This window comes from Octopus sinensis, linkage group LG6, assembly GCF_006345805.1.
Source record: "Octopus sinensis linkage group LG6, ASM634580v1, whole genome shotgun sequence".
Taxonomy (NCBI): Eukaryota; Metazoa; Mollusca; class Cephalopoda; order Octopoda; family Octopodidae; genus Octopus; species Octopus sinensis.
In genome coordinates, this window is record NC_043002.1 from 9,748,576 (window position 1) to 9,771,473 (window position 22,898).

General features: G+C 42.7%; 1 protein-coding gene across 2 annotated transcripts; it reads left to right on the forward strand.

The window, feature by feature from the left end:
* Positions 1 to 324: 324 nt before the first annotated feature.
* LOC115213122 (cytochrome b561 domain-containing protein 2) lies at positions 325 to 17,755 on the forward strand. Of its 2 annotated transcripts, XM_036503637.1 has the most exons (4): positions 328 to 695; positions 10,708 to 10,738; positions 15,049 to 15,055; positions 17,127 to 17,755. In XM_036503637.1, exons 1-4 carry the CDS (start codon positions 629 to 631, stop codon positions 17,652 to 17,654), a joined length of 633 nt encoding a protein of 210 aa, XP_036359530.1. In that variant the 5' UTR covers positions 328 to 628; the 3' UTR covers positions 17,655 to 17,755. The 2 variants fall into 2 exon arrangements, with proteins under 2 accessions (XP_029637910.1, XP_036359530.1); XM_029782050.2 differs by lacking the exon at positions 15,049 to 15,055 and having other exon boundaries at positions 325 to 695; positions 10,708 to 10,745.
* The last annotated feature ends 5,143 nt before the right edge of the window (positions 17,756 to 22,898 follow it).

The window sequence follows — 22,898 nt, forward strand, 5'->3', positions numbered from 1 at the left end:
TTAGCGCGCATCTACGATGAGTCTACGATATAAAAAAAAAAATTACCATAATTTTTTTTCCATTTTAATGCATTTTTTCGCTATTATATAAGGGAAGTAACTCTCTAAAAATGTCTACGATGAGTCAACGATTTAAAAAAAAATTTACCATCATTTTTTTCCCCTTTTTAATGCATCTTTTGGCTATAACTCTCCAAAAATGCTTATATAGTTATTTCCCTTACAAACCCGAGCAACGCCGGGCGATACTGCTAGTTGTTTAATAAATAAAAATATAATATCAAGGGGTTATTAAACAGATTATCGCGTCCCTCCCACATCTAGATAAATAAAAACCGACCTTTAAAAAAATAGACTGGAAATATTCCTACAAAAAGTTTTATTTTCAATAATAAATTAGAAAAGATTTAACCGACAAGAATACTTAATACATTTCCGTTTCGATAATTGCCCTTTAATTCCAGCCAGTTTTCAGATTTCTACTTCGTCATGCAAAATTGCTAGATTTGCAAATATTTTAACCCCTCCCATTCGAATCTATATCACAAAACAAACCACTACGGCAGTCAACACCGAAACGGAGGAGTCATCGGAGACTTCGCCTTTGGAGATTGCTTCTATATTCCTTATGGTTGCGCACTTCGTTGCCGTTCTGTTCACAGGATTCATCATATACACGGCCAGCCCGGGTTCCAGTGAGTTTATTTCTTTTCACTTTTACTATAAATTTTTTAGATATTTCTCGTGCTAATTAAATGTCAAAATTAGAACACATTTTTAATACAAAATATGTAGTCTTTTTTTTTTCTTTCTGTTTTGCCACCTGTCTAGTTTGATCAAGTTAAGAATTAAAATTTGATAATGAAAGTTGAAATCAGTCTTAAATTATTTATTAAATTAATTGTACCATTTTATAGTTTGTTTGGTATTTAGTTCTTTTCGTCTTGGGACAGCGAAATTATTTGTGAATTTTTAGGAAGTACATATATTTCTGATGTAATCTCATGAAATGTATACCACTAATATATTTGATACGTTTATTAAGCATAAACACACGCATCAAATCTTATTTAATGAGTAAATTGAAATAATTAAATAGTTTTAGATGCGATTTAGATATAATTGAGACGCATTTCAACTGATAAATTTAATATTTGAAACTTTTTAAATAGACATGTATTCCGTTGCTTAACTTTATTTTACACATTTCGGGTGGAGTTGAAGAAAATTCATTTTGGTTAAAGTGTTTTCGTTTTGTGAAAATGCAAATCTTGTCATTTCTCAGGATGACATTTTCCAATAGTTTTATGAATGTCAGATTGAAATAAGTTCCATAATTTAGACGAATCAATTAAAATTATGTTCTGGAATGAATGACTATTAGAATTGCCGACTTCAGCTGTAATTCTTCTATTCCGGTATAAAGTTTGTTGTGAATTATTCATAAAGCTAGTTTAAAACGAAATGCAATTAAATTTGTTTTCATCGACTTGGAAAATAAACATTTTCCAGCTTAAATTGCAAAAACAAATTCTCACTATTTTGTTGAAATAATATTCTCAGATACACACACCTTGTGGGGTGTACGACAAATTGGCTTTTTTGAGTGTTTTTCTTTTGTAAAACTGATTTTTTTGCAACTTGTAACAATTATTTTGTACTTCCCAACACTGTAAGTTCGCCTTTTGGGTACTACTGGCGAACAATGGTCCCGGTGCGCGCACCCGTGCATCTGCGCTAGCTAGTCGTAAGTAGTCGATCCTACGACTTTTTAACCCTAACCCTGACCATACTTTGTTTATAAAAATAATTTATTTACTTAGTTTAAAAAAATTATTTACTTTTGCGTTTTATTTATTTTGTTAGAAAAATATTATTTAATTTCTTTGATATGGATTCAGCCTTGAAATACAAACATACCTGCAAGTCGTTGTAGGATCGACTACTTACGACTAGCTAGCGCGAGTGCGCGCACCGGGACCACTGTCCGCTAGTAGTACCTAACAATTATTTTGTACTTCCCAACACTGTAAGTACGCCTTTTGTACACACAAGACCTTCAACTAATGCAAAGAGTTTGTGGGATATTGCGATGTCCATGTTTTACTAAGAGTTAACAACGAGTAATCGAAATCAGATGAAGTGTAGTCGACCCTCTGAGAGATCCTGGCCCCTACGGCATTTATCACTTCATTCGAAAGAATATTATCGCTGTGAAGATAGATTTTTATCTGTGGTTAATCTAAAATTGAATGACACTTAAAATGTTTACATTTAAACTAATTAGAGCGTGGGAATACCTGGCGTGTATCAAGTAGGTATATACTTAAGGCATTAAATAAGTTCGTCGAAGGTGCGAGCTACAATTATCTGGTTTTTAATTGTTAGCGAATTTGGATCTTTTCGGTTTGAACGGCAGTTTTTCCTAGCGGTGTCATATGAAATTGTTACCCATAATTATGACCCTAGTATCGATCTATTGCATCTCAATCTGTTTTAGGGTTAGGGGTGGGGGAAAGGGCATCTTTTTTTCTTCAGAAATGTAAATAAACCCAATCTGTTTCTTAAACGAGGGACATATTCATACGGCACAGAATGTTTTCACCTCAATAGACGGTCATTGATTGGTTGAAATTGCAGAAATTGAAGAAAAAAACAACAAATATCTTACAAACTACAGAATTTTCTCAATAGATCCAAGAGAAAAAGATGTTTTATAAACACATTCTACCAGTATACGAAGTTTAAAAGTGTTTAGTTACGTGGAAATTATTTTTAAAAACTGCCGGTCAAACCGAAAAGATCCGTGAATTAACATAAAAAGATGCCTTGTAGTATGTTTTATCCGGATCTACCTGTTCAGAATTTAAAACCGTAACTGTGTCAAGTTTGCTTTTAATTCTTCATTAGCGAAGGAAGTCGCTAATGAAGATATCAACTCTTTAATGACTGTACCGCGTCATTAATCCAATGACCATCTTATACCGCTAGTGCAATAAGTGACAACAAAAACTTGTATCCGTGCAGGAACAACTTTGTATCATCATCATCATCATCGTTTAATGTCCGTTTTCCATGATAGCATGGGTTGGACGGTTCGACTGGGGTCTGGGAAGCCAGGAGGCTGCACCAGGCTCCAGTCTGATCTGGCAGTGTTTCTACAGCTGGATGCCTTTCCTAACGCCAACCACTCCGAGAGTGTAGTGGGTGCTTTTTACGTGCCACTGGCACTGGTGCCAGGGGAGGCTGGCAGCGGCCACAATTGGTTGGTGGTTTTTACGTGCCACCGACACGAAGCCAGTCAAGGTGACGCTGGTATCGGCCACATACGGATGGTGCCTTTTATGTGCCACCAGCACGGAAGCCAGTCAAAGCGGTGCTTTTTAGGCGCCACCGACACAGGTGCCAGGGGAGGCTGGCAGCGGCCACGATCGGTTGGTGGTTTTTACGTACCATCAACACGAAGCCAGTCAAGGCAGCGCTGGCATCGGCCACGTAAGGATGGTGCATTTTACATGCCACCGGCACAAGTATGGCAACCACAATTTCCATTTGATTTGTGATGCTGATGTACTTGACTCAATAGGTCTCCTCAAGCACAGCAGGTCGCCCTACGATCGAAGGTAAGTCAAGGTTTTATTCTGATGCGTGACAAACGAATTCATGCTGTGAGTTCACGATGTTCAATAGGGTTTTCTGGGACCGAAGTTAAAGGTTCTGAATATTTTGTCATATTCCACGATGACAGGGAGAAAATAGGAGGAATTCAAACCACAAAAATTACTTTCAGATAGGCACTAGGCATAGAATATCATAGCGAGTTGCTGGTAAGAAAGGATATCGAATCCGTATGCCTGGGTCTCTCTCCGATGTTAACCTATTCGTGTCTTAGAGAAGAAGTGGTAGATTCAATTGGAAATTGCTCTTAAGTAGGTGATATTGCTTCTAGCTTAAAGCTCACTAATTTAATAAAATATCCGGCCTTGCCAGCGCTGCCCTGACTGGCCTCCATGCCGGTGACACATAAAAAACACCATCCATTCGTGGCCGTTGCCAGCCTCGCCTGGCCCCCATGCCGGTGGCATGTAAAAGCACCATCCGTTCCTGGCCGTTTGCCAGCTCCGTCTGGCACCTGTGCGGGTGGCACCTAAAAAGCACCCACCACACTCATGGAGTGGTTGATGTTAGGAAGGGCATCCAGCCGTAGAAATACTGCCAGATCAGACTGGGCCTGATGCAGCCTTCTGGCTTCACAGACCCCAGTTGAACCGTCCAACCCATGCTAGCATGGAAAACGGACGCTAAATGATGATGATGATCCGGTAATCCTTCGATAGCTGTAAGAGTTAATCCAATGGAAAACAACAACAATTCGTACGAGCTTTTGAGGCCCTCATGTACATGGTATGTTTATTCTAATCCGGGAGGAGAGCCTTTGTACACAGCTTTAATATTTAACATTTTACAGAACAGAATGAAGTTGAACAAAAAAAGGGTTTCCGTCTTGCCGCCTTCCATGACTGGTATAGTGGATTCCACTCAATTCAAAGCGATGCGGGTAGTCTAGTAGCAGAGAGTGGAGACGATGCAGTTAGCAGCAGGCTGCTTGGTGAGCAAAGAGGCTGCTCTTGGCTCTGCCCGTCTTTTTATCCCCCTCTCACGAGCGCCACCTCATTGTTAATGATGTGACCGGGGGAGATAACTCCAGATGACCTACGGTCAGGCATGGATTCAACTACAGTTGCCTACAGTCTTGTATGCTAGGAAAGCGGGAGCTAACCGCGGTTTGTTTGGAATGTTCTAGAACGTTCGATAGGGGAGATAACTGTAGTTGACCCCCCCCCCAACGAATATTTTGCGGGCTATGAACCTGTTTCAAATAGCGTTGCCTACATTACCCTCCCCCAGACTGAAAGGAATGGAAATGTTGAACGGGCAAAGAGTTAAACAGGTAATTGCCCGTGTTACACAAGGAGGGGCAGAGTCACAGGGAGCCTGGAAAAGGGAGAAATCATGGAAGATGGCAAAATCTAAACATCATCATCACCATCATTGTTTAACGTCCGTTCTCCATGCTAGCACGGGTTGGACGGTTCGACCGGGGTCTGGGAAGCCAGGGGCTGCTCCAGGCTCCAGTCTGATCAGGCAGAGTTTCTACGGCTGGATGCCCTTCCTAACGCCAACCACTCCGCGAGTGTAGTGGGTGCTTTTTACGTGTCACTGGCACAGGTGCCAGGGGGGGGGTCCGGCATCAGCCATGATCATTTGGAGCTTTTAACGTGACAGCGGCACGGAAGCCAGCCAAGGCGGCGCTGGCAACGGCCAAAAGTATGAGCCTCCCCGGCGGGGAATCGAACCCCAGTCTCCCGCGTGACAGGCGGGGATTGAATAAAAGAATAGAAACATGTAAAAAAAAAACACATAACATATGAAGTACATGTAAAAAAAAGTGCAAAGTAAAAATGCAGCAAAAACAGTTTTTTAAATGGTACAGTTTGTTCAAAACAGTTGATGTATCATCAATAAGCATAGTTTGAGTGTTATCATTGACAGAACGGCTGACGGGCTTCCGTGCCGGTGGCACTTAAAAGGCACCATTCGAGCGTGATCATTACCAGTGTCGCCTTACTGGTACTTGAGCCCCGTGCTAGTAGGGTATTAAGAGCACCATCCGAGTGGCTATCTGGCCTCCGTGCCGGTGGCATGTAAAAGCACACACTACACTTTCAGAGTGGTTGGCATTAGGAAGGGCACCCAGCTGTAGAAACTCTGCCAGATCAAATTGGAGCCTGGTGCAGCCATCTGGTTTGCCAGTCCTCAGTTAAATCATCTAACCAATGCTACTATGGAAAGCAGGTGTTAAACGATGATGATATGTGTGTGTGTATATATATATATATGTGTGTATATATGCATATATATACACACGTTAGGCATTAGGAAGGGCATCCAGCTGTAGAAACATTGCCAGATCAGACTGGGCTTGGTGCAGCCTTCTGGCTTCCCAGACCCCAGTTGAACCGTCCAACCCATGCTAGCATGGAAAGCGGATGCTAAATGATGATGATATATGTGTGTGTATATATATACGTATATATATATGTGTATATATACGTTCTCGCCACATGCCCATACCAGCGCAAGAGAGACGTTTGCGCTGGTATGGGCATGTGGCGAGAATGGATGAAGATAGTTGTGTGAAAAAGTGCCACACCCTAGCGGTTGAGGGAACCTGCGGAAGAGGCAGACCCAGGAAAACTTGGGACGAGGTGGTTAAGCACGACCTTCGAACTTTAGGCCTCACTGAGGAAATGACTAGAGACCGAGACCTCTGGAAGTGTGCTGTGCGCGAGAAGACCCGGCAGCACAAGTGAGTCCATAACCCGTGGCCTTCTACATGGGATGTGCCAGCCTACGTATGCATACCTTCCCTTCTTGGGACACAAAACTCTACTTGTGAAGACCTGTTGAGGCAAGTGAGGATCAGAATCGAAATCGATCAATAGAAATTGCAGATGTGTTACCAGTGCCAGTGGCATGTAAGAGAACCATCTGTTCGTGACCGTTGCCAGCGCCGCCCCGACTGGCCTCGTGCCGGTGGCACGTAAAAAGCACCATCTGTTCGTGTCCGTTGCCAGCCTCGCCTGGCCCCCGTGCCGGTGGCACATAGAAAGTACCATCCGTTCGTGGCCGTTTGCCAGCTCTGTCTGGCACCTGTGCGGGTGGCACATAAAAAGCACCCACTACACTCACGGAGTGGTTGGCGTTAGGAAGGGCATCCAGCCGTAGAAACACTGCCAAATCTGACTAGGCCTGATGAAGCCTTCTGGCTTCACAGACCCCAGTTGAACTGTCCAACCCATGCTAGCATGGAAAACGGACGCTAAACGATGATGATGATGTGTGTAATTCGGCAGGAGGACTTAAACGACATGCAAAGGTACATGAAGCCCAGTTACAACTACAGCCGGCTATTACCAGTAAAGGTTTTAGTTGCCAATTTTGTACAAGACATTGTAGATCTTTAGCTGGGCTAAAAAGTCACATTCAATCACAGCACCAATAACAGTTAAGCTTCGTGCAATGGCCATACTTGATAACGAGGGGGCAGCCATAATATATGTATATATATATATATGTCTGTGTATATACATACATATGTGTGTATATATATGTGTATATGGATATAATATATATGTGTAAATGGATATAATAATGGGAAACCCATGGTTTTTGCTAGTATGCCTTTAATTTAATTAGATAACAAGGAAGGATGAAGCAGGGATGAAGGTAGCGATCGTTTCAATTTACTGGAGTAAGTAAATCTCTTCAGAATGCGAATATAGTGCGTAACACCTTGGGCAAGTGTCTTCTACTATAGCCTCGGGCCGACCAAAGCCTTGTGAGTGGATTTGGTAGTCGGAAACTGAAAGAAGCCCGTCGTATATATGTATATATATATATGCGTGTGTGTGTTTGTGTGTCTGTATTTGTCCCCTTAGCATTGCTTGACAACCGATGCTGGTGTGTTTATGTCCCCGTTACTTAGCGGTTCGGCAAAAGAGACCGATAGAATAAGTACTGGGCTTACAAAAGAATAAGTCCCGGGGTCGATTTGCTCGATTAAAAGGCGGTGCTCCAGCATGGCCGCAGTCAAATGACTGAAACAAGTAAAAGAGTAAAGAGTATAGATAGATGCATCAGTAAGGATGCGAAAATAATTGATACAACAAAAACGAATTCCCCAAAGGTGTATTCAAAAGTAGGAAAGCACCCCCACCAAACAGCCACCTAGAGGCCTGTGAAAATGAACTCTGGGATACAATAAGGAGCCTAAAATTCAAGCGACACCCGCTAAGGAATAAAAGCTACGAAAAGAACCTAAAAGACCTGTTATATAAGCTCAAATCACAAAATGGAATTATTGTTCACTCAGACAAAACTAGGAATTCTTTCAGATGATGTTCTGCCAAATCTACGAATTGAATCCAGGTAAGGAATATCATCATCGTTTAACATCCGATTTCCATGCTAGCATGGGGTTGGACGATTTTGACTGAGGGCTGGCTAACCAGACGGCTGCACCAGGCTTCAATCTTGATTGGCAGAGTTTCTACAGCTGGATGCCCTTCCTAATGCCAACCACTCCGAGAGTATAGTGGGTGCTTTTTACATACCACGGGCACGGGACCAGTCAGGCGGTACTGGCAATGACCTCGCTCGAATCTTTTTACACATGCCACCAGCACAGGTGCCAGTAAGGCGATGTTGGTAACGATCACGCTCGAATGGCGCCCTTTTACATGCCACTGATACGGAAGCCAGTTGGCTGCTCTGGCAACGATCACACTCGGATGGTGCTCTTGGCACCCAACTAGCACGGGCACAGGTGCCAGTAAGGCGATGTTGGTAACGATCACGCTCGAATGGTGCCTTTTAAGTTCCACTGGCACGGAAGCCGGTTAGCTGCTCTGTTAATGATCACGCTCGTATGGAGGAACCAGTGTTGCAATGTACCAAAACACTTCTAAGTCAGTTCAACCCATCCACCTGTAAATAAGTAACAGGAAAGTACAGCTTTCTGCAGGTAACAGGAGCTCCATGTATTTGGTCCCTAACACAGACATATTGGACACAAATTTTAGGGAGGATATTGTTGGTTAAATTTACTCCATTGTTTGACTGGTACTCTTTTACTCTTTTACTTGTTTCAGTCATTTGACTGCGGCCATGCTGGAGCACCGCCTTTAGTCGAGCAAATCGACCCCGGGACTTATTCTTTGTAAGCCCAGTACTTATTCTATCGGTCTCTTTTGCTGAACCGCTAAGTGACGGGGACGTAAACACACCAGCATCGGTTGTCAAGCAATGCTAGGGGGACAAACACAGACACACAAACACACACACACATACATATATATACACATACATATATACGACAGGCTTCTTTCAGTTTCCGTCTACCAAATCCACTCACAAGGCTTTGGCCGGTCCGGGGCTATAGCAGAAGACACTTGCCCAAGATGCCACGCAGTGGGACTGAACCCGGAACCATGTGGTTGGTTAGCAAGCTACTTACCACACAGCCACTCCTGCGCCTTTTTTTTTTTATCAACCTTGGAAAGATGAAATGTAGAGATGACCTCAATAGGATTTGAACTTAAAATATAAAGGGACATAACTGAAAACTGCAATACATTGTGTCTGATGTTCTAATGATTCTGCCATTTAATTGAGTTTTGTTGTTACTTTGCAGAGTGAAATTCATATTCTTGGATGGTCCCTATTTAAAAAAAGAATGCACTTAGTCAAAATTAATCTCATTACACTACTAGAAAAATCTTTTAATGTTGTAAGGTTTGAATGATGCCCTTCCTAATGCCAACCATTCCGAGAGTGTAGTGGGTGCTTTTTACGTGCCAGTCAGACGGTACTGGCAATGACCTCACTCGAATCTTTTTACACATGCCACCAGCATAGGTGCCAGTAAGGCGATGCTGGTAACGATCACGCTTGAATGGTGTCTTTTAAGTGCCACTGGCACGGAAGCTAGTTGGCTGCTCTGGCAACAATCACGCTCAGATGGTGCTCTTGGCACCCTACTAGCATGGGCACATGTGCCAGTAAGGTGATTCTGGTAACAATCACGCTTGAATGGTGCCTTTTATATACACATCATTTGTTTTTTATTTGTCCTTCCCTACTTTTCTCTCACATTTTCTCTAATTTTCTGAATTTCATTTTCTCTTGATTCCAGCATCTTTATATTCTATCTTTTTCTCTCCCCTATTCCTTTTTTTTTCCTCTTTCATTTTGTTCTTTCCCTCTCATTCTATCTTTCGCAATTTCACTCTCTCTCATTCTTTATATCCTTCTTTCTCCTCAGTCTTATATTAACTTGGATCTTTTTGGTTTGAACGGTAGTTTTTTTCTAGTGGTGTCATATGAAATTGTCACCCATAATTATGACCCTAGTAGCAATCTATTGCATTTCAATCTGTTTTAGGGTTAGGGGTGGGGGGAAGGGTATCTTTTTTTTCTTCACAAATGTAAATAAACCCAATCTGTTTCTTAAACGAGGGACATATTCATCCGGCACAGAATGTTTTTCACCTCAATGGATGTGATTGATTGGTTGAAATCACAGAAATTGAAGAAAAAAACAACAACAAATATCTTACAAACTATAGAATTTTCTCAATAAAGCCAAGAGAAAAAGATGTTTTATAAACACATTCTACCAGTATACGAAGTTTAAAAGCGTTTAGTTACATGGAAATTATTAAAAAAACTGCCGTTCAAACCGAAAAGATCCAAACGAGGGACATATTCATACGGCACAGAATGTTTTTTTTACCTCAATGGACGTCATTGATTGGTTGAAATCACAGAAATTGAAGAAGAAAAAAACCCCAAATATCTTACAAACTATAGAATTTTCTCAATAAAGCCAAGAGAAAAAAATGTTTTATAAACACATTCTACCAGTATACGAAGTTTAAAATTTTTTAGTTACGTGGAAATTATTTTAAAAAACTGCCGTTCAAACCGAAAAGATCCATTAACTTTTCTTTGTCTCTCTTTTCTCAAGATGGTAAAGTATTTTTCTTTTATTTAAGATGTACATAATTATCACATCAATATTTCCCAAACCCCCTCCTCATGATTCAGCCTTCTCCATAATTACTTTCCTTTTTATCCGTCTAGGTCTTTTCTCATGGCATCCTACACTAATGGCCATTTCGGTGAGTATTTTCTTCTACTATTTTAATCAGCTTGGAAGTTAGGGTCACTTCTGATGTGCTCTTATTGTTTTCAGAAAAGGGAATAAGCAAGGTTTATTGCCCAGTAAATGAGGGGCACTCATAAGTGGGCTGGTTACACCCATTGGCATAGGCCATGGGCTATCGTCTCACTTGGCTTGTTGGGTCTTCTCAAGCACAGCATACTTCCAAAGGTCTCGGTCACTAGTCATTGCCTCGGTGAGACCTAATGTTCAAAGGTCGTGCTTCACCACATCGTCCCAAGTTTTCCTGGGTCTACCACTTCCACAGGTTCCCTCAACTGCTAGGGTGTGACACTTTTTCACACAGCTGTCCTCATTCATTCACAACATGACCATACCAGCGCAGTCGTCTCTCTTGCACACCACATCTGATGCTTCTTAAATCCAACTTTTCTCTCAGGGCGCTTACACTCTGTCATGTATGCACACTGACATTACACATCCAGTAGAGCATACTGGCTTCATTCCTTGCAAGCTTACGCATGTCCTCAGCTGTCATGGCCCATGTTTCACTGCCATGTAGCATGGCTGTTTGCACATATGTGTCATACAGTCTACCTTTTACTCTGTGCGAGAGGCCCTTTGTTACCAGCAGAGGTAAGAGCTCTCTGAACTTTGCCCAGGCTAAATAATAATAATTCTTTCTACTATAGGCACAAGCCTTGAAATTTTGTGGGAGTTGATAGCTGATTACTCCGACCCCGGTCCTCAAAGGATGAAAGGCAAAGTTGACTTTGGTGGAAGACAGACAAAATGGTTCTAAGCATTTTGTTCAGAATGCTAATGATTCTGTCATCTCCCCACTTAATAAAAGTAATATCCTTTCTACTATAGGCACATCATCATCATCATTTAATGTCCGTTTTCCATGCTAGCATGGGTTAGATGGTTCGACCGGGGTCTGGGAAGCCAGGGCTGCACCAGGCTCCAGTCGGATCTGGCAGTGTTTCTACAGCTGGATGCCCTTCCTAACACCAACCACTCCATAAGTGTAGTGGATGCTTTTTACGTGCTACCGGCACAGGTGCCAGGGGAGGCTGGCAATGGCCATGATTGGTTGGTGCTTTTTACGTGCCACCAGCACGGAAGCCAGTCAAGGCAGCGCTGGCATCGGCCACGATTTGGGAAAGTTGATTGTATTGTCCCCAGTGCATAACTGGTACTTATTTCATCAACCCTGAATAGACGAATGGCAAAGTTGACCTTGATGGAATTTGAATTTGAAGATGGATGAATAATAATTATAATTATAGTTCCTAACATAGACACTCAGCCAGAAATTTGTGAGGAGGAAATATCAATTATTGCTTCTCAGTTCTTGACTGGTATTTCGTTGATCTTAAAAAGATTAATGGCAAAGTTGACCTTAGTGGAATTTGAGAACTTTAGTCTTTGCAACATTGACTCTAAGGCCCTTTGATTCTAAACCTTGCTTCTATACTTGAAATTTCTTCTCTAGTTCTGGTTGTGATTCTGCTACGAGGGCCAGGTCATCAGCATAGAGGAGCTCCCAGGGGCAACCTGTCTTGAATTCCTCTATTATTGCCTGGAGTATTATGATAAATAAGAGGGGGATGAGGGCTGATCCTTGGTGGACCCCTACTTCTACCTGGAATTTTTCACTATACTCATTGTCAACCCTAATCTTACTAATGGCATCTCTGTATAGGGCCTGTACAGCCCTTATTTGTCAATCTCTAGTTTCTGCATCACCCACCAGATAAGGGATCAGGAGACCCTGTCAAATGCTTTCTCCAAGTCCACAAAAGACAAGTATAGGGGTTTATCTTTGGCTAGGTTGCCTGCAGTTGCCATACCAGGAATATAGCATCAGTGGTGCTTCTACCTGGCACAAAACTGAACTGCATCTCATCTAAGCAGACTCTCTCCCTAATTAGTTGGACTAAAGGTATTATCTTAAAATTTAAGATCAATTGTCAACATATTTAATGTAGATTATCTACAGATTTTTGTATATTATCTGGACATTTAAGGTAGATTGTCAATATATTTAAGCTATAGGCGCAGGAGTGGCTGTGTGGTAAGTAGCTTCTTACCAGACAGACGTGTTTTTTTTTGCTCCGGCAAATGTCACGTGTTAACGTGAAATATTGAACATTTTACGGCAACAGGTAGGACTTTTTGGATATTTTTAGAAGCTTAGTGAGGTTTATTGCTTGCCGTTAATACTTTTTAGCATTAATGTTAATTAGTGTTAACACTTTTATGCGAGTAATAGACTTCACTTTGCTTCGGATATATTTGTTCTGCCTGTTGTATTTAGTCTCACTTTTTAGTGAGAAGTGTGTTTTTTGAGGAGGCGTAGCCCCTCCGCAAAAATTAATTTGTTTGCTTGGATTTACCACGGAGTACCAAGGCAGAAAGAACCAATTGTGCTGCGACTGGAGTACCCTGTTTCGTGAGGATTACCAGAGTTGCAGAACTGTGTTGCCATTGATTGAACTGTTTTCCTTCGTTCTTTTCTCTGCTCTGTCTTTCTGTTCTTTCATTGTGTTTTTTTCTTATTGGACTTTGAACTTTTAGTTGAACTTTTTTTCAAAATCATGGCAACGAAAGAAACCACTGCTTTGGAATGGGAGGTTGTCCCACCCAAGCAGTGGATTGAAGGTCTTGAGAAGAGGACAGTGGTCCTACGAACCTATTCTAGGTCGCGTGGAGCTATCACCCTCTTCGACACGAGTACTATAGAGAGAGAGTTGGGGGACCACCTGCCAACGATAAAGTTTATTTCTCAGGGGACTAAATTTGCAACGGTGTGGTTGCTGTTTGGTACCCCCGAGGAAGCTAGCAGATTTGCTAGCGAGCCACTGGAGGGAGAGGAAATTTTGTTCCTCCCCTCGTATTGTGGCAGAAAAATAAAAAGAGCCTGGGTTTGTGGGCTGCCCCTGGGCACGGAGGCGGAATGGATCGAGATTACCATCCGGCAAGGCCTGGAGGATAGCGGACCCAAGCTACTGAGTGTGAAAATGGCTCCCGCGGTCGCCTGGAAGGGGTCAAAGGCAACTTTGACCCTGTGGACACCGGTGGCCGTGGGAGAGATGAAATTCCCGGACTTCCTGAGAATGGCCGGGCACAGGTACTCGGTGATACTCGAGGGACGCCCCCCCAAGTGTCACCTGTGCCTGAAGCCCGGACATATCAAGAGGAATTGTCCCGGGGGCCATGGTGGTGCCCCGGAGCATGAAGGGGAAAAGGCGCCCGCCACCCCCTCATTGGAGGGGGAGACGGTGGAAGTCGTGGAGGAAATTGCCTCTACGAAAAGAAAAAGACAGGCGAGCAACAATGGTTGCTCGCCAAAGAACGCTCAGGTGGCGGAGGGGGATAACGACCCCCCATGTCTGCTGACGGAGTCCCCTGGGTCAGCAGTCTCCCCCAAAAGAAGGAGGAGAAAAAGAAATAGACGTCGGGCGGCTGATGTCCATGAGTCGCAGACAGAGCCACAGGTGGGATGTGTGCCACTTGCGGAGAAGGCTCCGTCAGTGGGAAGTGTGCCACTGACGGAGCAGCATGAAGTACCTTCCCCTGAAGAGGGAACGGTTGTCCTCCTTTATCATGAGGGAGGAAAAGTCAGTCAATTTCTGGACAGCATGGGCGAACTGGGTCGTATGTACTCGTACGACCGATGCTGTCCGGGTTGCCCCCGCAGGTGGCTGTGGAGGCGATCACAGAAAAGACTTTGTCAAAGGTCATAGCGACCTTTGACAAGAAAGAATTTGCTTTTCTGTTTTCAGGCCCCGACCTGTCGATGCAGAGTTGCCTGCAGGCTGCATGTCAATTAGGGACCTGACAAGCAGAATCATAAGACATTTTTTTTGTTATTGAAAGACACTTTGTAAAAAAAAAAGAAACTCTGTATTCGAGGGGTTATTGGTCAGCGGGTGCCAGTGCCCCTCCCATTTTTGTTCATCATTATCATCATCATCTCATTAATGTTTTTGTCCAGCCTGCAGCTACTCTTTGTGCTGCCCTTGTGGCAAAATATTTGAAATAAAGTAGCTTGTCTACCAACCACATGGTTCTGGGTTCAATCCCACTGCATGGCACCTTGGGCAAGTGTCTTCTACTATAGCCTCAGGCCTACCAAAGCCTTGTGAGTGGATTTGGTAGACGGAAACTGAAAGAAGCCCGTCATATATATGTATATATATATATATATATATATATATATTATATATATATATATATATATATATATATATATATATATATATATAATATATGTATATGCGTGTGTGTGTTTGTGTGTCTGTGTTTGTCTCCTAGCATTGCTTGACAACTGATGCTGGTGTGTTTATGTCCCCGTTACTTAGCGGTTCGGCAAAAGAGACCGATAGAATAAGTACTGGGCTTACAAAAGAATAAGTCCCGGGGTCGAGTTGCTTGATTAAAGGCGGTACTCCAGCATGGCCGCAGTCAAATGACTGGAACGAGTAAAAGAGTATATTTTTAAGGTATTTAAGGAAGATTATCTACATATCTAAGGTAATTTGAAAATTAAGATAGATTGTAAAGGGTTTTAAGCTAAATTGTCATAAATGAAATCAAGCCCTTTTCACTAAATAGTTCCTTAGATTGCTGAAGTGAATGTAGCTTTAACTAAACTGCTGCTGCTCTGTCTTCATTAGTAGCTGTTGTTACAAATTTCCTTGATGTGTCATGAGATCCATGTTTGGTCATGTTTATTGCAAGCTGACAGAATGGTGAGTTCCAAAAACCGGGACCTCTGGAAATATGCTGTGTTGCAGAAGACTCGACAAGCGCAAGTGTGACCATAACCTTGTAGCCTATGCTAGGGGTGTAACCAGTCCACTTATGCGTGCCTTTTCTTCATTGGACACTAAACACTGCTTGCGAAGACCAGTTGAGCCAAATGAAATCGAAGTCGAAATCAAACTCGGTTGCTGGCATCCGTTGCTAGTGGAGCGCTAAGAGTACCTTACGAGTGAGATCGTTGCCAGAGCAACAAGCTGGTCTTCGTGCCGATGGCACGTTAAAAACACCATTCGAGTGTGATCGTTACTGTGTCACCTTACTAGTACTTGTGCTAGTGGCATGTGAAACATTCGAGCGAGTGCCGCTGGACTGGCTCCTGTGCAGGTGGCACATAAAAAGCACCATTTGGGCATGGCTGTTGCTAGTACCACTAAACTGGCCCTCCTGCAGGTGGCACGTAAAAGCACCCACTACACTCTCGGAGTGGTTGGCATTAGGAAGGGCATCCAGCTGTAGAAACTCTGCCAGATCAGATTGGAGCCTGGTTCGCCAGACCTCAGTCAAACCGTCCAACCCATGCTAGCATGGAAAGCAGACATTAAATGATGATGATGATGATGACTATGGTGGCTACCATTTCTTACAGATAATAGAAACTGGACACTAGAAAGAAATGCATTCAGAGATCTTTTAAGTATCTATTTCTTTACTACCCACAAGGGGACAAACAAGGACAGACAAACGGATCAAGTTGATTACATCGACCCCAGTGTGTAACTGGTACTTATTTAATCGACCCTGAAAGGATGAAAGGCAGTCGACCTCGGCGGAATTTAAACTCAGAAAGTAACGGCAGACGAAATACAGCTACGCATTTTGCCCGGCGTGGTAACGTTTCTGCCAGCTTGCCGCCTTTTAAGTATCATGAAGGAATTGTGATGAGGCAAACTTTGGAGCTAATAGAGTCTTCCAGGCAATTTCATAATTTCTTGGTTATAATTTCTTGTCGGTTAAATTGGGGACTAGAATTTCAAAAATTATTCACATGCATACAATATCAAATTCACAAACTTCCCTAATTTCCTATTACTCTCTTTTACTCTTTTACTTGTTTCAGTCATTTGACTGCGGCCATGCTGGAGCACCGCCTTTAATCGAGCAACTCGATCCCGGGACTTATTCTTTTTGTAAGCCCAGTACTTATTTTATCGGTCTCTTTTGCCGAACCACTAAGTAACGGGGACATAAACACACCAGCATCGGTTGTCAAGCAATGCTAGGGGGACAAACACAGACACACAAACACACACACGCATATATATATATACATATATACGACTGGCTTCTTTTCAGTTTCCGTCTACCAAATCCACTCACAAGGCATTGGTTGGCCCGAGGCTATAGTAGATGACACTTGCCCAAGGTGCCACGCAGTGGGACTGAACCCGGAACGATGTGGTTGGTAAACAAGCTACTTACCACACAGCCACTCCTGCGCCTACGTATATGTACTGTATATTTTCCTTCTATTATTTTTATAATTTGTATTTATTTATTTTATTAATCATTTATTTTTTTTTTATTTCTTTTGTTTTTCTAATTTCAGTTTTGCTTTCTGATGTTTGAAGGGATACTTATTTTTTCTCCGCACAGTTCCTTAATTGGTTTCAAGAACCGTTCGACCAAAGTAACATGGCACTGGGTCATGTTACTGATAGCTTTTACTTCAGCTGCTGGTGGCATCATCATAATATATTACAACAAAACTTTAAACAACAAACCCCATTTCACATCGTGGCATGGCCTCGTTGGCATTATAACGGTTGTTTACTTCATGTTCCAGCTCTGTGCCGGCGTAATTGTAAAATATCCAAGGCTTTTGCCAACTTTTAAACTTGTAGACTTGAGACTCTATCATGCTACGTCTGGGCTGGTTGTCTTCTTAATGATATGTTTCACTTTGTTTCTGTCATTGTACTCAAACTGGTTTTGTAAGAATATAACCGGCACATCTTGGTACGCTTGTGTGGGTTGTATCGGACTTATGGCAACTATGATTACTAACCAGGTCACTTCAGCGTATTTGCCACGGCTACAGAAACGTATGCAACAAAAGATTCGTCCACCAATTTGATTCTGTAAATTAAAAAATGCTTTTCCAAAACCATAATTTCTATTAGATGCAAACAAGTTCTATATGTTTTTTTTTTACACAATTTATAAACTTATATCAAAGGAAAGACATCGTTTTGTTCTCATTCTTTATTTAAAAAATGATTAGTAAATAACGATGCATTGATTATATTATTAACCTTAGTTTTTGTGTTTCTGATGATATCATTGTTGTCATTGTTACTATTGCTGCTAACACCATCACCATAGCAACCATCACTATCATCATCATCATCATCATTATTTTCACACCTGTTTTACCTGTCGTTTGAAATGTTTTTTCACATCATTATGAAATTATCCTATATCATATTCAGCTATATATTGTAGCGTGTGTGTGTGTGTGGGGGGAGGGATGTATGTGTGTGTGTATGTGTGAGGTGTATGTGTGTGGGAGTGTATGTGTGTGTGTGTGTGTGGTGTTTGTGTGTGGGTGTATGTGTGTGTGTGGGGTCTGTGTGTGTGCGGGGGGTGTATGTGTGTGGTGTACATATGAGTGGTGTATTTGCGTGTGGGGGTGTATGTGTGTGTGTGTATGTGTGTGTGTGTGTGTGTATGTTTGTGTGGGGTGTGGGTGTGTGTATGGTGTATGTGTGTGGGGTGTGTGTGTGTGCACACGCATGCATGCATGTACATGCATATATGCATGCGTGTACATATATAAACACACAGTCCAACCCATGCTAGCATGGAAAACAGACGTTAAATGATGATGATGATGATAATGATAAGGCACATGTCAATATTTGAGAAAGATTAAGAAGTATGGCTTTTTATTTTAGAGTTTTGATGTTTTTTGGCAACGATGTCCCTAAAACTTGTGTTAATATATTTCTGTAGACTCTGAAGACTCTAAGAATATACCTTCTGAAATACGTTTGTTGTCATCATCATCATCATCATCGTTTAACATCCGTTCTCCATGCTAGCATGGGTTGGACGGTTCGACCGGGGATCTGGGAAGCCAGAAGGCTGCACCAGGCTCCGGTCTTATCTGGCAATGTTTCTACAGCTGGATGCCCTTCCTAACGCCAACCACTCCGTGAGTGTAGTGGGTGCTTTTTACGTGCCAGGCGAGGCTGGCATCGGCCATGGTCGGATTGGTGCATTTTACATGCCACCTGCACGGAAGCCAGTCGAGGCGGCACTGGCTTCGGCCACGATTCGGATGGTGCTTTTTACGTGCCACCGACATGGAAGCCAGTCGAGGCGGCACTGGCATCAGCCACGATTCAGATAGTGCTTTTTACGTTATCTCCAGACCAGGGGTCCTGGCATCTACCGGGTGCCAGTCATAGGATTGGTTCAATTTCGATTCTGATTTCACTTGCCCCAACAGGTCTTTGCAAGCAAAGGGGGGTTGGCATAGGTGCCTGTCGTCGGATGAGGTTCGATATCGACGTCGCTTGCCTCAACAGGTTTTTGTGTGTCCAAGGGAGGAAAGGCATGTATAAGTGGGCTGGACTCACTTGTCCTGCCTGGTCTTTTCACGCACAGCATATTTCCAAAGGTCTCGGTCGCTGGTCATTTCCTCAGTGAGACCTAAAGTTCGAAGGTCGTGCTTCACCACCTCGTCCCAAGTTTTCCTGGGTCTACCTCTTCCACGGGTTCCCTCCACTGTTAGGGATTGGCGCTTTTTCACACACCTATCTTCATCCATTCTCGCCACATGACCATACCAGCGCAATCGTCTCTCTTGCACACCACAACTGATGCTCCTTAGGTCCAACATTTCTCTCAGGGTACTAACACTCTGTCGAGCATGCACACTGACATTATACATCCATCGGAGCATACTGGCTTCATTTCTCACGAGCTTACGCATGTCCTCAGCAGTCACGGCCCATGTTTCACTGCCATGTAGCATGGCTGTTCGTACACATGCATCATACAGTCTGCCTTTTACTCTGTGCGAGAGGCCTTTAGTCACCAGCAGAGGTAAGAGCTCCCTAAACTTTGCCCAGGCTATTCTTACTCTAGCCGTTACACTTTCAATGAAACGTTAACAAAATTTATAGTTCAATCTTGGCATATTGCTCATTATAGGATAGTCTTGTAATATCCATTAGCTATCAATGTTGTAAACATCACCTGCTTGGTTGTTGTCATTGTCATCATTGACATCATCATCGTCATCATCATCATCATCATCAATGTCTGTTTTCCATGCTAGCATGAGTTGGACGATTTTGACTGAGGGCTGGTGAACCAAATGGCTGCACCAGGCTCCAATCTTGATTTGGCAGAGTTTCTACAGCTGGATGCCCTTCCTAACGCCAACCACTCCGAGAGTGTAGTTGGTGCTTTTTATGTGCCACCGGCACGGGTGCCAGTCAGGCGGTACTGGCAATGACCTTGCTCGAATCTTTCTACACATGCCACCAGCACAGGTGCCAGTAAGGCGACATTGGTAACGATCACGCTCGAATGGTGCCCTTTTAAGTGCCACTGGCACGGAGGCTGGTTAGCCGCTCTGTCAACGATCACGCTTGGATGGTGCTCTTGGCACCCTGCTAGCAGGGACGCCAGTCATCAAATTTGATATTGATTGATTTCACTTGCCTCAACAGGTCTTCGCAAGCAGACGTTCTCATTGTTGTCATTATCTCCAGTCTTTGTTGTCATCAATATTAATGTCATCATTGTCATCCTTGTTGTCTCCTTCATGATGATGATGATGATGATTATTATTATTGTAGACAATGCAAACGCAGGTGAGAAATCCATTTGGAAAAATTCTTTGTAAAACCAAATTGTAATAATGATTTATACATTTTGAAATAACAAACTGTTATGGCGTGGATATACAGCTGTGATACCAGTGCTGGTGGCACGTAAGCGAACCTTCCGACCATGACCATTTGCCAGCGCTGCCCCGACGGGCCTCCGTGCCGGTGGCACATAAAACCCATCATCTGACCGTAGCCGTTTGCGAGCCCCGTCTGGCTCCTGTGCGGGTGGCACGTAAAATGCACCCACTACACTCACGGAGTGGTTGGCGTTAGGAAGGGCATCCAGCCGTAGAAACACTGCCAGATCAGACTGGGCCCTGGTGCAGCCTTCTGGCTTCCCAGACCCCAGTTGAACCGTCCAACCCATGCTAGCATGGAAAGCGGACACTAAATGATGATGATGATGATGTAGAACACCAAGTTAAATGACTAACGTTATTTATTTACCCCCCAGTAAGTTCTAGGTGTAAATCCCACTGGGGTTGTTGAATTGTATATGAATTATATTTCTGATTCCACTTCAGTTAACTACACCCCACCCCACCCATGACAATGTAGCAACAGCAATGTTGGACAAAATACAGTTGCCTTTCATGTCCCTAGGTCAGGGGGTTCTCTGGAGGACCACTTTAATTTACCAAGTATTTTCATTGGCCATTTCATCATCATCGTTTAACGTCCGTTTTCCGCGATAGCATGGGTTGAACGGTTCGACCGGAGTCTGGGAAGCCAGGGGCTGCACCAGGCTCCAGTCTGATCTGGCAGTGTTTCTACAGCTGGATGCCCTTCCTAACGCCAACCATCCGTGAGTGTAGTGGGTGCTTTTTACGTGCCACCTGCACAGGTGCCAGGGGGGTCTGGCATCGGCCATGATCGGTTGGAGCTTTTGAAAAAACCAAATGTTAAACAACAAATTTAATCAAGCATCAAATAATGCAACTTAATAGAAAACTATTTAGATAAGCAAATACAGGAACATACATAGACAAACCCTAATGTTTAATTTTGTAATATGTGGATGACGAATTTTTTTTTCTATAGACTACAGAAAATTTTGTCATGGACTCTCTATTGAGAACTGCTGTTCTAGGAGATTGATAAAGTAAGCTAATAGTTTAGTACTGAGTCTGTTAACTCAAACTAGCACTAGTGCTGGTGCATGCATATACAGCTGCATGCATGCGCACATACACGCAAGTACTATCCAAATCTCTCACCAATCACATACAGCTAGATGGCATTCAATTGGCGTATCAAGTTTCAGGCATTTTGATAGAAAATTCACAAAAAGTCACTTCTATTGATTTTTTAATGGCTTTGCGGGGTGACTGGGGAAATGTAAAGATGTGCACGACCATCCTTGGATGGTTTTGAATGACCATAGAAAGTGCGAGTCCTCTAACTGAAAAATTGTGGATTTGTACAAAGGACACACACACACACACACACACAGACATTTTGCCGTTTATCTATATAGAGATGTACCCTTTCCTAAAATTGTGACTCTGTATCAAAGTTAGGAGTCATTTTTGATGACAGTGGAATGGCAGAAGCAGAAGTTCTAAAATTAATGTTATGTAGTCCCCTCCCTTACATTCCTAATTCAAATCCTTGGAGGAGTTGAACTTTGCCTTTCATTCTGCCCTAGGGGTCAATAGAATAAATAACATACTGAGATTGATTCAATTTACAGTAGTCTACCCTTATGAACATATGACCCCATGTCAATGTAAGAAATGCATATAAATTATGTTAATAAGGTAAATTATCAGTGAAGTATTGAGTCAATGTTAGAAACAAAAGTGTTAGAAACTGTTGTTGCTGTTGCTGCTGTTGTTGTTGTTGTTTCTTTTTACCACAGGTTTTGTTGGAGCTCCTGGAGTCTTGCAAGTGTAGCGGGCTTGCTACCTGCACTGTACGGTCCCATGCTATCCGTTCTTTACAGCTTATCAAATAATTTCCAGATTATTCTCGACTTGCCTTACGAAGCAAACCTTTTGTAGCAATTCTACTGGGCGTTTGTTCTATTCCAATTTCTTTGACATTCCCTTTGATGCCTTCTGATTCTGTTCCCAAAGATCAGACACCATTTGGCATTATTGTCACGCTCTTCATTTTTGTACATAAGAGGATTGTATTTATCTATCTTTTTCGCCCCCCTTCTTGACTATTTGTGGGTCAAAGGAGCAAGAAACATCAACTATATAGCACAGGTGGTACATTTTGTCGAGCAATTTCAACCAATCAATGACGTCTATTGAGGTGAAAACATCTGCTGTAGAGTGTAAACAACATTTGCTGGCAGTGTCATGAAAATGTCACCTATAATTATGACCCTAGTATCGAACTATTGCATTTCAATCTGTTTTACGGTTAGGGTTAGTTAGGAGTGGTTAGAGTTAGGGGTGGGGGAAGGGTATCTTCTTTACTTCAGAAATGTAAATAAACCCAATCTGTTTCTTAAACGAGGGACA